Genomic DNA, 14,402 nt, shown 5'->3' with positions numbered 1-14,402 from the left:
GTCAATTTACGCAACACTTTACATATATATTGTAAATTCACATCAGTCTCTAACCCTCAAGGGGCGTACAATCTAAAGTCCCTAACTTACATTCATACATACACATTAACCTAACAGCATGTCTTTAGAGTGTGGGAGGAAACCAGAGTACCCGGAGGAAACCCACGCAGGCACTTGGAGAACATGCAAACTCCAAGCAGGTGGTGCTGTCTGTGGTTGGGATTCTAGTACTGCCAGGCGAAAGTGCTAACCATTTAGCCACTGTGCTGCCCATCTACGTCCAGGGAGATTAGCTACAGTGCCATGGGCTGTAAACTTCTTGACAATGTTGCTCACAGTGGACACAGGAACATTAGGATCTGTTAATTAGTGAGTTTAATTACAAATTACAGGAACATCACAAAGTTGGAATGCAATTATTTTTTACAGTTTTGAGAAGGTGCTAATAATTTTCTCCAGTCCATTTTTGGAGTTTTGTGTAGAATGTGTCGGATTTGGCTTTTAGTTTCTCCGCTTTTTTGTGTCATACCAATACAAACAAAAGAAATAAACATAAGAATGCCTAAACATTTGTAATTGCAACAATTTTCTGGATAGAGTGATGCATTATTTGACAGAAATGCAGTTGTGCCAATATTTTTGGCCAGGACTGTGTTTACTTTCTTGAATTCTGTGGTGTGTATTCACAGTGCCCTGTGAATAGATACCGCTGTGCCACACATTTCACAGAGCCTGCTGTCAGACATAAGAGATGTTGGGAGGAGGAGTTTTAGGAGTTGGAATCCATACAGGAATCACAGCTTGCAGGCTCCAAGTTACTATAGGTCATTTAGTTATTAGAAATTGAAAATTATTCACAGAGGAGAAGCTGCAAAGCACTCAGGGAATCCAGAAAGTTGTGACAATAGAAGGTCATCAGGCAGGCAGAACTCGCAACGTGAAAGGAGACTATTCTAGTAAACTTGTATTTGGTTGTGAATAAAACTGTTTGTATTACTATTACAATGCTGATGTTAAAATTAAAGTGTATGTTGTGACCTTAGATTTTTTTTTTTAAGAATTTGTAAATAGCTTAATGTCCATAGTCTGGGCACAGGTTCACTTAAAGGGGTGATGCACTTTCTGTTCCTGCCTGCTCATTTTATCTATTTTCAGCTCCAAATATTTCTAGCAACTAGTAATTAAAGTTAATAACTTTCCTGTGTTATTGATTTAATCTAAAAACATGCTGTTTTTTGTTTTAACAGCAATTCCTTCAGTGGCTTTTTGACAAATGTACTAAATATGGAGAATGATCAAAGTAAAGAAGCTGAGAAAACTCTTACAGAAGTGGCAGATAAATCTAGCATTACGGAACAGATCTTCAGCTCTCAATGTGAGATAGTATCTGAAAGTGTCTGCTATAAAAGACCGGTTTCAGAAGACCATCCCTTGAACAAAATGGAAAATGATGATGATGTTGAAAACCAAGATTTGGCAAAAAGAATAAAGCTTGACACATTGGAATCTGCTTCAGAAAAATACTGTTCTCCTCCTACAAATCAAACAAAAATAGGCAAATCAGGTGAAAGTGAAAACACCTCTGATGAATTGCTCCCTCTGCCTTCCACAGGAACATCGTCTACAGCAACCCAAGAAGGAGATAATCAAAACTTGCCAGATGTTCTTCAAAATATTAAGGATCATACTGCTGACAACAACAGCTCTAATTTTAGTGTTGTAGATGAACTTCTTTCATCCAGGTTGCATGAAAATGCTGGTCATGATAGGCCTGGTGAAACTGAAGCAAACACTCATGTTGTCCCTGCAGTTCAGGTAGAAACACAAAGTAACATCTTGGCAAAGACTCCATTAAAAATGAAGAAAGTATGTAAGTTAAAGACTGGTAAAAAAGGAAAGCTCAGTAAAAGCACAGATCCAATGTATAGATCAGACCATTTCCATTATCATGTACAAAACAATACTGATCTCAAGTTTGGTGGCAACAAGATTCTGTCGTGCCAGAATAGTATACGTGACTTGGAGAAAGAGGAAGCACCATCAGCTTCATTGGCAAAAGAACATAGAGAGGTTTCTCACAGTACCTCCAAGTTAGGTTTTGCGAAGACCAGTTCTAAAAGAAATATAGAGGACACCTTGGTTAACAATGGTAAACCCTCCAAATCCAGCCTGGAGATGCCAGAAAAAAGAAATTACCGTAAACTCCTTTTTAATGCTATTGGAAAAATAGTAGCCAGAAGAAGTCACGAAAGGAAAGAACACCAAAGAAAAGGCTTATATAGAAGAAAACATGGTTTTAAGCAGGTGAAAAAGCACCTGCAGCTACTAAAGAAAAGAGGTGCCCTTAAAGATCATATTACATATATTAAAGACCAAAAACTGCCACCAAGTAACCCTTTATCTGTGGAGTCAACAGTTAAAAAACCTCCAGAGATTGAAAATGTTGCTAATCAAGGAATGGTTAAAGATGCTCAAAGTGTTATTAATGTACCATCTTCTGCTTTTGAAATAGTATGCAATACACCACCAATGGTGCAGTATGGCTGTATATACTGTGAGAGTGTTGTTGCCAGCCGAGAAGATGTGTTTGTTCATTTTTGGAAGAGACATGCAAGACAAATGAAGTTTTATTGTCAAGCATGTGGATACTCTTGTGTGACCAGGGAAGACTTTGAAAAGCATTTCCATAGAGATAAACATGACCAGAGAAATGTGTTGTTAAATTGTTACTTGTGTGGTCTAGATACTTTGGATGAGTCCACTTTCAAAATCCACATGACTACCAAGCACAAGATAACCTTCAATTGTAATGTTTGCAAAGTATTTTTTAAATCCAACGATGACAGGTTGCATCATGAAACAGCAGAAGAACATACATGGGGCAATGCAAAAACACATAATAGCTCTGGTGCAGACAATTTGGAATTAAAGACTGATGCAAATACATCTCTCTTTGCCGTTGAAAGTAGTACTGTTGTTAACACAGTTGAAATTGCAATGCAAGAAGTGGTGGTAAATGAGGTTAAAAGGCGACAGTTTCAATGCAAACAGTGTTTCTACAAGACAAGATCATCAACTGTCTTGACAAGACATATCAAACTTCGTCATGCACATGAATTTCACTTTTTATGTAAGGCTTGCAATATTTACACAATGCATAAGGAAGGTATGGAAAGACACATTAAAAGAAGTAAACATATTGAAAATGCAAGAAAAAACAATATTGGATTACTTTTTGAAGAATGCATTGAAAAGGTTTCATATGAAGGATTTACAGAACTTGCCAATACTCACAAGGATAGGCCCCAATGTGAAGATTTTAAGGTAGCTTCCACAGATGACTCTTATTGTTCTAAACATGCCCCTTCTCAGGCAGAACACAGTCATTCACATACACCAAAAAAAGGGAGGCCTAAAGGAAATATCTCTATTTCCTGTACTCACTGTGGCCTTACAGCCTCTAGTGTTACAAATCTCAAAGTGCATATTCGAAGGAAACATACACATCAGTACAACTTTAAATGTAAATTGTGTAATTATGACACGGTGACTAAAGGTGATATGGAACGACACTGCCTAACTAAGAAACATATAAGTCGTGTAGAAGACCAGCCTGTTGGCCAGCAGAAAAATGAAATTGTAGTAACAATAGAGGGACAAAAATTTGAAGCTGCTGTAAAGAAAAAGGGAAATATAGGCAATGTAACAATTGAAAATGTTGGGGCAACATCTGTTTGTCTAACAGGCTCTCAAAAGGAATTATCTGTAAATATAGAAAGTATCAACAATGTACAAAATGAAAATTCTTTAAAAGACTCTGTAGATAATATTGTAGCTGGGAATAGTCAGGTCCAAAGTGTGTGCGCTGATAACGGTGATAAGCAGTGTGCTCATTGTGATTTTGTTGGTGACTCTGCATCTCTAGAGTTGCATGTGAAAGCTAATCATGTGAACGAGTTTGAGTACTATTGTAAGGCCTGCAATTATTATGCTGTATCTCACCAGCAGATGAGCTCTCATGTGTTAACTGAGAAACATAAGATTAACCATGAATCTTCGCAATCCAGTGCTTCACTTCTTGACAAGATGGCTTGCAATTTACATAATTCATCTGAAGATCTTCCTAAAAAACTTTCTCATGGCAAAGTAAGTGAAGAGTCATTTGCATCTGCTCCGCTTTTAGAACCAAACAAAGGAAATATGGAGAAAAGTTTGGATGCTGAAATAACAGTTGGACAAGGGCTTGTGGAAATTGCCCAAGGTGTAATTTCAAACAGTCAGAAAAATACAGATGCTTTAAGGAAACAGAGGAGAGAGGATGAAAATCCTGTAGTGGATACTCTAGTGCAGGAATATACTGTTAATGCAGTCAATGTCCAAAGAGAAAATGAACATACAGGAGCTGAAACTGTACTCGAAGACCCAGATGAGTTGCGTACTGCTCAAATTTCAAAAAACGGGGCAATATCTGAAAATGTCAGCATATACAGAGATGCCAACAATGACAACCTATTTGATTGTTCCATTGTCAAACTGAAAAATGATTGTAAAAAACCATCAGAAAACCATGCAAGCAGTGTGCCAGAACCCAAACCTCAATCAACAAAAAAGAAAAAATTTAATGGCAGTACTCAAGGCGATTCCACCCGCATACGGTGTGATGAGTGTGGTTTTCTAGCCGATGGTCTTAGTGGTTTGAATGTTCACATTTCCATGAAGCATCCAGTTAAGGAAAAACACTTTCATTGTTTACTCTGTGGAAAATCATTTTTCACAGAAAGTAATCTTCATCAGCACTTGACTAGCATTGGTCACCAAAAGAATGAACAGGCCAGCTTTGAAGAGCTACCCGAAGGTGGTGGAACATTTAAATGTGTAAAGTGCACAGAGCCTTTTGATTCTGAGCAAAGTTTATTTATTCACATCAAGGAAGAGCATGAAGAGCTGCTGAGAGAAGTGAACAAATACATTGAAGAAGATACAGAGCAGATCAACCGGGAAAGGGAAGAGAACCAGGGGAATGTCTGCAAGTACTGCGGCAAGACATGTAAAAGCAGTAATTCCATGGCATTCCTTGCGCATATCCGCACTCACACAGGTAAGTGAATATGAGACAGACTTTTTTGTACAATGTAATATTTATACAAATTTTAAAATGCTAGGGCGTGTAGTAAGAACAACTGAAATATAAATCAGAAAGACAAGGTGGTATTATGAAACCTGTCTTCTAACCTCTCGCCCTACTGCAGTTTGTTGCAGTTTATCATAAAATTAAAAAATGCAAACTTTTTCTTGCTTTGTCACTTTATTTTAAAATGTGCTAGTTTTGACTAGAAACTGAGTTTAAATGTAGGATTAGCATTTGTCAAAACATTGTTAAATGCAGGTGTGACAGAAGCGTAGGCAGGACAGAACGCACACGGAGGATGATAAACACACAAAGTTTTATTGAAATGGGAGAGACACTCAATCAGGGTAATAAGGTAGCGTCCGGGTACCCAAAAAGGGGGGAAGAGGGGGGAAAAGTCTGAATAGTTTTAATCCGGCCCACGATAGGGCGATTTGGGTAGAGATGGCCTGAGCACTCAGTGGGCAGTCCAGGTAGCTATGATAATCCAGGCACGCAATAGGGCAGTCTTAGCAAGTATTAATCCAAGTGTTCAATGGTATAGCCCAGGCAGAGGAGAATATGGGCGTATAATGGGGCAGTCCAGACAAGGATAATAGGGAGGTTCAATGGGGCAGTCCAGGCAGGGAGAATATGGGCATTCAATGGGGTCGTTCAGGTAGTGAAAATATGGGCACTCAATGGGGCAGTCCAGACAACGGCAATATAGAGATTCAAAGGGGGCAGTCCAGGCGGGGGAAATATGAACACTCATGGTTTCAGGCAGGGGTAACTTCCCAGAGTCACAGCGGTCAGCAAGCAGGGGTAACTCCTCAGGCACAGCAGTCAGCAGGCAGGGTTAACTTCCCAGAGACACGGTGGTCAGTGGGCAGGGGTAACTTCTCAGGCACAGCTGTCAGCAGGCAGGGGTAGCTGCCTGGGCACACAGCAATCAGCAGAGCAGGCAGGGGTAACTCCCCAGAGACACAGCAGTCAGCAGGCAGGGGCAACTTCTCAGGTACACAGCGGCAGCAGGCAGGGGTAACTCCCAGGCACACAGTGGCAGTAGGCAGGGGTAACTTCTAGGCACACGGCGGCAGCAGGCAGGGGTAACCTCTAGGGACACAGCGGCAGCAGGCAAGAGTAACCACTAGGGACCCAGCGATCAGCAGAGCACTCAGCAGGGTCTGGGCTGTGGGGTCTGGCCTCGGCTCAGACCTCACACAGCTGTTTTCTCTCTCTCGTGCAGGGGACCAATAGGCGCCCGGATCCTGCTCCGGTCTTCTTATTGCCGGAGTAGGACGCTTCCTGATTGCCCCGGCAACAGCCAGCCCTGTGTCGGGTTGCCGGGGCAACGAGGCACGTCCCCCTCCAGCCGCGCCCAGGGAGTGCGGCCTTTGTCTCTGGCGGCACAGAGCGCGGGAAACCTCGGGGCCGCGCTGCGCCCACCGGGACAGGGAGGGGGGAGTACGCAGAGACACCCCGGTGGCTTGCAGGTGAAGAATCCAGGTGCAGGCACAGCGGGGTGTCAGAGGAGAGGTGCTAATCGCACCACGGGGGGCGGTTCCTGACATCCTGCACAGCCTTTGATGTAGGTTTGTGCCTGACATAGGAATCTGTAAGGGGAAGAGAGGGGGGGAGGGATGAAGGAGAGCGAGGGGGAGACCATGACAGCCGGATTAATGGTAGAATCATTTTTTCTTTTAGGCTTCATGCACACTGGGTGTCAAATGCTTCCTATAAGTGTGTTTTGACTTTTTTTTTTTCCTGCCTCTAAATGTCCCTCTACAGTGGATATAAAAAGTCTACACACCCCTGTTAAAATGTAAGGTTTCTGTGATGTAAAAAAATGAGACAAAGATATATAATTTCAGAACTTTTTCCACCTTTAATTTGACATATTAACTGTACAATGTACAACTCAATTGAAAATCAAAGTGAAATCTTTTAGGGGGGGGTGGGGGGAGTAAACATAAAAAACTAGAAATAATGTGGATGCATAAGCGTGCACACCCTCTTATAACTGGGGATGTAGTTGTGTTCAGAATTAAGCAATCACATTCACAATCATGTTAAATAGGAGTCAGTACACACCTGCCATCATTTTAAAGTGCTTCTGATTAACCCCAAATAAAGTTCAGCCTATGTAGTAGATCTTTCCTGACATATTTCTTAGTTGCATCCTACAGCAAAAGCCATGGTTGACAGAGAGCTTCCAAAGCATCAGAGGGATCTCATTGTTAAAAGGTATCAGTCAGGAGAAGGGTACAAAAGAATTTCTAAGGCATTAGATATACCATTGAACACAATGAAGACAGTCATCATCAAGTGGAGAAAATATGGCGTAACAGTGACATTACCAAGAACTGGATGTCCCTCCAAAAAGGATGAAAAGAAGAAGAAAACTGGTCTGGGAGGCTGCCAAGAGGCCTACAGCAACATTAAAGGAGCTGCAGGAGTATCTGGCAAGTACTGGCTGTGTGGTACATGTGACAACAATCTCCCATATTCTTCATATGTCTGGGCTATGGGGTAGAGTGGCAAGACGGAAGCCTTTTCTTACGAAGAAAAACATCCAAGCCTGGATAAAAACTTGGCAAAAACACAGCTGAAGTCTCCAGAAGCATGTGGGAAAATGTGTTATGGTCTGATGAAACCAAAGTTGAACTTTTTGGCCATAATTCCTAAAGATATGTTTGGCGCAAAAACAACTGCACATCACCAAAAGAACACCATACCCACAATAAGCATGGTGGTGACAGCATCATGCTTTGTGGCTATTTTTCTTCAGTTGGAACTGGGGCCTTAGTCAAGGTAGCAGTCAATATTGGCACAAAACCTTCCGGCTTCTGTTAGAAAGCTGAACATGCAGAGGAACTTCATCTTTCACCATGACAACCACCCTGTCAGGGAAGAAGAATGTTGCAGTTGACGTGCACAGGCGGGCTATTTAAACCCCTGCTACAAACTGAATGGTGCCTTCTGGTCTACTACTTCCTGTATCCTGACTCTGGTGATCCACTTGCTTGACTGACAACGATTGAACTCCACCTGCACTGACCCGACTCTCCCTTTGACTATCCTCTTTCCTGCTCCTCTGTACCTGTTCCGTCCGATCGATCCTGACCCGGCCTGCCTGACTATTCTACACTGCCTGTGACTATCCTTGGCTACCAGCTGACACAGTCATCCGCATCTCAGCTACACTCCTCTGCTCACCTGCATCCTGCTACCTGCATCCTGGTATTCCGGGTCTTCACCTGACAGCTGTCACCGCAGACCCGTCAGGCACTTGTGCCCCTCCCAGCTCGTCTACCCTATCAGGGGTCCCGAACGGGAGTGGTAAGAGGACGCCCTCTCTCCACAGGCTCCACCACCAGGTACGTTATAGTACCAGAAGACCATGTCGAAGCCTGAGAGAGGGGCGTCTCCTCTAGATGAGATTTGTCACCACCTCTCGGCACTAACAAGGCCATCAAGGATCTTCAAGAAGGATACACCCGGCTGGAGAACCACCTTCAGACCTTACTTGCACCTGCGTTGTCTGATAGGCCTGTAGCAGCTCCTGCTCCCACTGCTACCCCAGGAAACATAATTCCTCCTGCGGTAATGATGTTACCTCTCTAGCCAAGGGTCCCTACACCAGAAAGATTCTCTAGAGATCGCAGCAAGTTCCGGGCGTTCTGCAACGCATGTGAGCTTTATTTTGCTTTACAACCCCGGACATTTTCCCTTGAAGCAACTAAGGTGGGATTTGTGATTTCTCTGCTCCAGGCAGAACCACAGGCATGGGCCCATCACTTGCTGGAAAAGGTGGATGCCATGTTAGCCTCCTTAAACATCTTTTTTGGTTCCATGGCTCAACTGTATGATGATCCCCAGCGAGCCTCATCAGCAGAGGCCGCTCTTCATGTGCTCCAGCAGGGACGCAGGGCAGTGGAGGATTACGTCACAGAATTTAGGCGATGGAGCACCGATACCCATTGGAATTACGCTGCCCTACGTTACCAGTTCCATCTAGGCCTTGCTGAATCCCTCAAGGATGAACTGGCCCACGTAGGAGTACCCGATACTCTGGAGGAACTCATTACTCTCTCTATACAAATTGACCGTCGTCTTAGGGAGCGTAGATTAGAGAGATCCACTGGGCTAAGTTGCCCCATATGAATGCTACCTAGGGCTCCACCGTCAACCAATATGGCGCCTACCAGCTCTGCTACACCTTCTGTGGAGGAACCTGAACCCATGCAAATAGGTCTATTACAAACCTCTCTGACACCTGCAGAACGCCAGCGTCGACGCCAGAAAAATGTATGCCTCTATTGCGGAGAAGCCAGGCACTATGTGTGGAATTGCCCCGCCAAGATGTGTAAGTTACCAAATGACTTACCTGCCAGTCCACCTCCCGCTCCCATCAACCATGCTCACATTTCCATTCGTATCTCCTTTCAGCTTTCGGAAAGAGCTCTTCCAGTGTCCGCTATTCTTGATTCTGGAGCTTGCAGCTGTTTTATCGATGTAAACTTCGCCCAGCGACACCAGATACCGTTACGAGCTAAAGCGCAGAAACTTACCGTATTCCTGGCCGATGGATCCAACATCAAATCTGGAGCAGTTACCCAGGAAACCCCTACCGGTCACAATACCATCCTCGGGCAACAAGGAACTATTATGTCTAGATGCCATTGCCTCTCCAGTATTTCCGATCATCCTGAGAATTCCCTGGTTACAGGCACATAACCCTAACATCAATTCGGTATCTGGTGAAGTAAAATTCCTGTCCACCTACTGTCATGAGCACTGCCTGCCCCAACCCTTGGCTCCATCCAAACCCGTCCTATATATTCACAAAGAATTTGAGGTACACCAAATAGTCCCAGCGGCCTATCATAGTTTCCTGGATGTTTTTAGTAAACGTGGTGCCGACTCCTTGCCACCACACAGACCATACGACTGCCCAATCAAATTACTGCCTGGGGCTGGAATTCGCTTCGGTCGGATTTTCCCTTTGTCAGAGCGGGAATTAGGAGCACTAAAGGAGTACCTCGATGACAGCCTGAGAAAGGGGTTTATGCGCCCATCTACCTCCCCGGTGGGAGCTGGCATCTTCTTTGTAGAGAAGAAGGATCATTCTCTTCATCCCTGTGTGGACTACCGTGAGCTAAACAATATCACCATCAAGAACCGATACCCCCTACAATTGGTTTCAGAACTATTTCAGAGGCTGAGATCTGCAACCCTGTTCACTAAGCTGGATCTAGGGGGAGCTTATAACCTGGTACGTATCCAAGAGGAGGATGAATGGAAGACTGCCTTTCGCACCAGATTTGCGCATTTCGAATACCTAGTAATGCCCTTTGGCCTATGCAATGCCCCAGCAACGTTCCAGCATTTTGTAAATTACATTTTCAGAGACTTCCTAGACATTTTTGTTATAGTGTACCTTGATGACATTTTAATTTTCTCTGCTTCCCTTGAACTCCACTGAGACCACGTACAGAGAGTCCTCAGCCGCCTAAGACTTCATGGTCTTTACGCCAAGCCCGAGAAGTGTGTATTTGAACGCCAAAGCATCCAATTCCTTGGATTAATCATTTCCACTGAGGGGGTTCAGGATGAATCCTCAGAAGGTTTCTGCCATCTTGGATTGGCCTGCACCAGCAGATAGGGAGTACAACGATTCATTGGATTCGCAAATTTCTATAGGAGATTCATCAAAGGCTTCTCAGCCATCATAGCTCCTATTAACCAGTTAACCAAGCAGGGCATCTGATTCCATTGGACAACCGAAGCACAAACAGCTTTCGACTCCCTAAAGGAATTATTCACCTCAGCACCCATCCTGAGTCATCCAGATCCAACACTTCCCCTTGTGGTGAAGGTTGATGCATCAGAAAATGCAGTGGGAGCAGTCCTGTCACAGCAGCAGGGCCTAAAACTTCTGTTACACCCGGTAGCATTCTTTTCCCACAAACTGTCTCCCCCCAGAGAGGAATTATGAAGTGGGAGATAGGGAACTGCTATCAATCAAATCGGCTTTGGAGGAGTGGAGGTATCTCTTGGAAGGAGCAGCACACCCCATCCTAATCTATACAGATCACAAGAACCTAGAATACCTGAAGACAGCTAAACATTTAAAATCCCGGCAAGCAAGGTGGGCACTCTTTTCACGTTTCACTTTTCATTTTACCTACAGGCCAGGATCCAAGAATGTTAAACCCGATGCCTTGTCCCGGATGTTCGACGATCCTAAGGATGTCCTTATTCCCGACACGGTGCTCTCAGCAGGAAATGTCTGTCTCCTACAAACAAAACTGTTGGCACAAGTCCAGCAAGCATCAATGGGGGCTCCCTCATCTCCAGGAGTAACCCTATTGGCTAAAGAATGCTTATTGTGGTCAGGAGACAAGATTTTTGCACTAGAAAGTGTACGGCTGAAGATCTTAGGGCTATGTCACGATCATCCCCTGGCAGGACACTTTGGAGTCCACAAGACTCTAGACCTAATACAACGCCACTTCTGGTGGCCTGAATGGGAGAAGGACTGCAAGGCTTACGTAAACTCATGTCCTACATGCAGACGAAGCAAGACCAATAGGAGGAAAACATGGGGACTACTGAGGCACTTACCAGTCCCCAATCAACCTTAGAAGATGATTTCCATGGATTTCATCGTGGAATTGCCCCCATCTGAGGGTTGTTCGGCCATCTTTGTTGTGGTGGATCGCTTCTCAAAAATGACCCACTTTGTTCCTATGAAAGGAGGAAATCGAGACGGCCCAAAGTTTTATTAAAGAAATAGTAAGACTTCATGAAGTTCCGATAAATATTGTCTCTGATTGAGGAGTACAGTTCACCTCAAGATTTTGGAGAGCACTGTGTGAGAAACTAAGAATAGAACTATCATTTTCATCTGCCTATCATCCCCAGACTAATGGACAAACAGAACAAACCAGACACTGGAACAATATATCCGTTGTTTTACGTCATTTTCTCAGGATGACTGGGTGTCATTGTTGCCTTTGTCCAAATTTGCCTATAACAATTCTAAGCACTCAGCTACAAAGCAATCTCCATTCTTCTCAAACTATGGATTCCATCCGTCATTCTTATCCAACACATTGCCTGAATCATCGATCCCAGCAGTACAGAATACCTTTGGGTTCCTGCAAGGAGACAAACTACTACAGGAGGCAATCCTGTAGGCTCTACAAGATAATAAAACATTTTTTGATAAGAAAAGAAAGGGGGACCTGATCCTAGAGCCTGGTGAAGTGGTATGGCTGTCTACAACAAATTTAAGATTGACATGTCCCTCAAGGAAACTCGGTCACAAATTCCTGGGATCTTTCCCAGTAAAGAAGAGGATAAACAACGTTTCGTGCGAACTCACTTTGCCTGAAACACTGAAGATACATCCTGTATTTCACGTATCATTGCTCAAACCCTAAGTACCTAATCCTTTTCCAGACCGGAAATCAAAGCCACTTGAATCTATTATCGTCAATGGTGAAAGAGAATATGAGGTGGAAACAATCATTGATTGCAGGAAGAGAAGGAATCAACTACAATATCTGATCAAATGGAAGGGATATGGACCTGAAGATAATTCTTGGGAGCCAGCATCCAATGTTCACGACAGAGATTTAATCTTGGCATTTAAACGCAGGTACCCTGAGAAAATGGCCCAGTTGGGCAGCCTGAGGCTGCCCTTAAGAGGGAGGCACTGTCAGGGAAGAAGAATGTCGCAGTTGCGCGCACGTGCTGACATGCACAGGCAGGCTATTTAAACCCCTGCTACAAACAGAATGGTGCCTTCTGGTCTACTACTTCCTGTTTCCTGACTCCGGAGATCCACTTGCTTGACTGACAACGATTGAACTCCACCTGCACTGACCCGGCTCTCCCTTTGACTATCCTCTTTCCTGCTCCTCTGTACCTGATCCGTCCGAACGATCCTGACCCGGCCTGCCTGACTATTTTACACTGCCTGTGACTATCCTTGGCTACCAGCTGACATGGTCATCTGCATCTCAGCTACACCTGCTACCTGCATCCTGGTATTCTGGGTCTTCACCTGCCAACTGTCACTGTAGACCCATCAGGCACTCTTGCCCCTCCCAGCTCGTTACTTCCTGTCTACCCTATCAGGGGTCCCGAATGGGAGTGGTAAGAGGACGCCCTCTCTCCACATCAGGCTCCACCACCAGGTACGTTACACACCCAAAGCATACATCCAAGTCAACAGAGGAATGGCTTCACCAGAAGAAGATTAAAGTTTTGGAATTGCCCAGCCAGAGCCCAGACCCCAGACCTGAATCCAATGGAAAATCTGTGGGGTGATCTGAAGAGGGCTGTGCACAGGAGATGCCCTCGCAATCTGACAGATTTGGAGTGTTTTTGCAAGGAAGAGTGGGCAAATATTGTCAACTCAAGATGTGCCATGCTGATAGACTCATACCCAAAAATACTGAGTGCTGGAATCAAATCAAAAGGTGCTTCAACAAGGTATTAGTTTAAGGGTGTGCACACTTATGCAACCATATTATTTTAGTTTTTATTTTTACTTCCACCTAAAAGATTTCAGTTTGTTGTTCAACTAAGTTGTACAGTTTATAGGTCACATTAAAGGTGAAAAAAGTTCTTAAATGATTTATCTTTATCTCATTTTTTTACATCATTAAAACCTGACATTTTAACAGTGGTGTGTAGACTTTTTATATCCACTGTATATTCACGTATATGCCCATGAACACATAGGAGTTTACTGCATTTTAGAGGCAGAAACAATTAAAAACATTCATTGCACGTACAGTAAATGAGCGTTGAGGGAGAAAAAACATTCTATGCACCTAAACGTTAGGTATGTTTAGCATTTGAGCATCCATTCATTTCAGTGCCCAGAATACATTTATATTCTGGCCAATTGGATGATTGCATGCTCAAATGCTTGATGTACCTTAAAGTGTTTGCAAAACACGGCTTTGGTGAATTTTTTTTTTTTGTTTGCTGCTTTTCTTCTGAGAGGAGAAAAGGCGTTCAGAAGAGTTGGGCAAATGCCCAGTGCGTGTGAGGCCTTGAACTTGAGTTTATTTCTGTGTAATGTCACTTTGAGAGAGTCTGTGTAAACGGTAATAAGACACTAACTTTAACATTACTTTATCCTGAAATAGTAGTTTTGTTTTTTACTTTTTTTCTTATTACTGTGTTATGTGTTTTTTTTTTTTTTTTGTCAGAGAATTTTAGTTTGTAAACCCGAATGAAATAAGTGTCTGTTCATAACAACTAAGCAGTT

General features: G+C 43.5%; 1 protein-coding gene across 1 annotated transcript in view; it reads left to right on the top strand.

The window, feature by feature from the left end:
* Positions 1–1,266: 1,266 nt before the first annotated feature.
* Positions 1,267–14,402, top strand: part of ZNF407 (zinc finger protein 407) — a 626,056-nt gene continuing 612,920 nt past the window's right edge. Inside the window, exon 1 of the mRNA XM_089682372.1 lies at positions 1,267–5,098. Within this exon, the coding sequence (XP_089538498.1) occupies positions 1,285–5,098 (3,814 nt within the window). The 5' untranslated portion in view covers positions 1,267–1,284. The remainder of the gene's footprint in view (positions 5,099–14,402) is intronic.

The sequence above is a fragment of the Staurois parvus genome, unplaced genomic scaffold (genome assembly GCF_062004578.1).
Source record: "Staurois parvus isolate SC_StPar_1 unplaced genomic scaffold, SC_StPar_1.0 ptg000287l, whole genome shotgun sequence".
NCBI lineage: Eukaryota > Metazoa > Chordata > Amphibia > Anura > Ranidae > Staurois > Staurois parvus.
The sequence above is the reverse complement of the archived record's forward strand: the minus strand, read 5'-3'. Positions and strand labels throughout refer to the sequence as shown.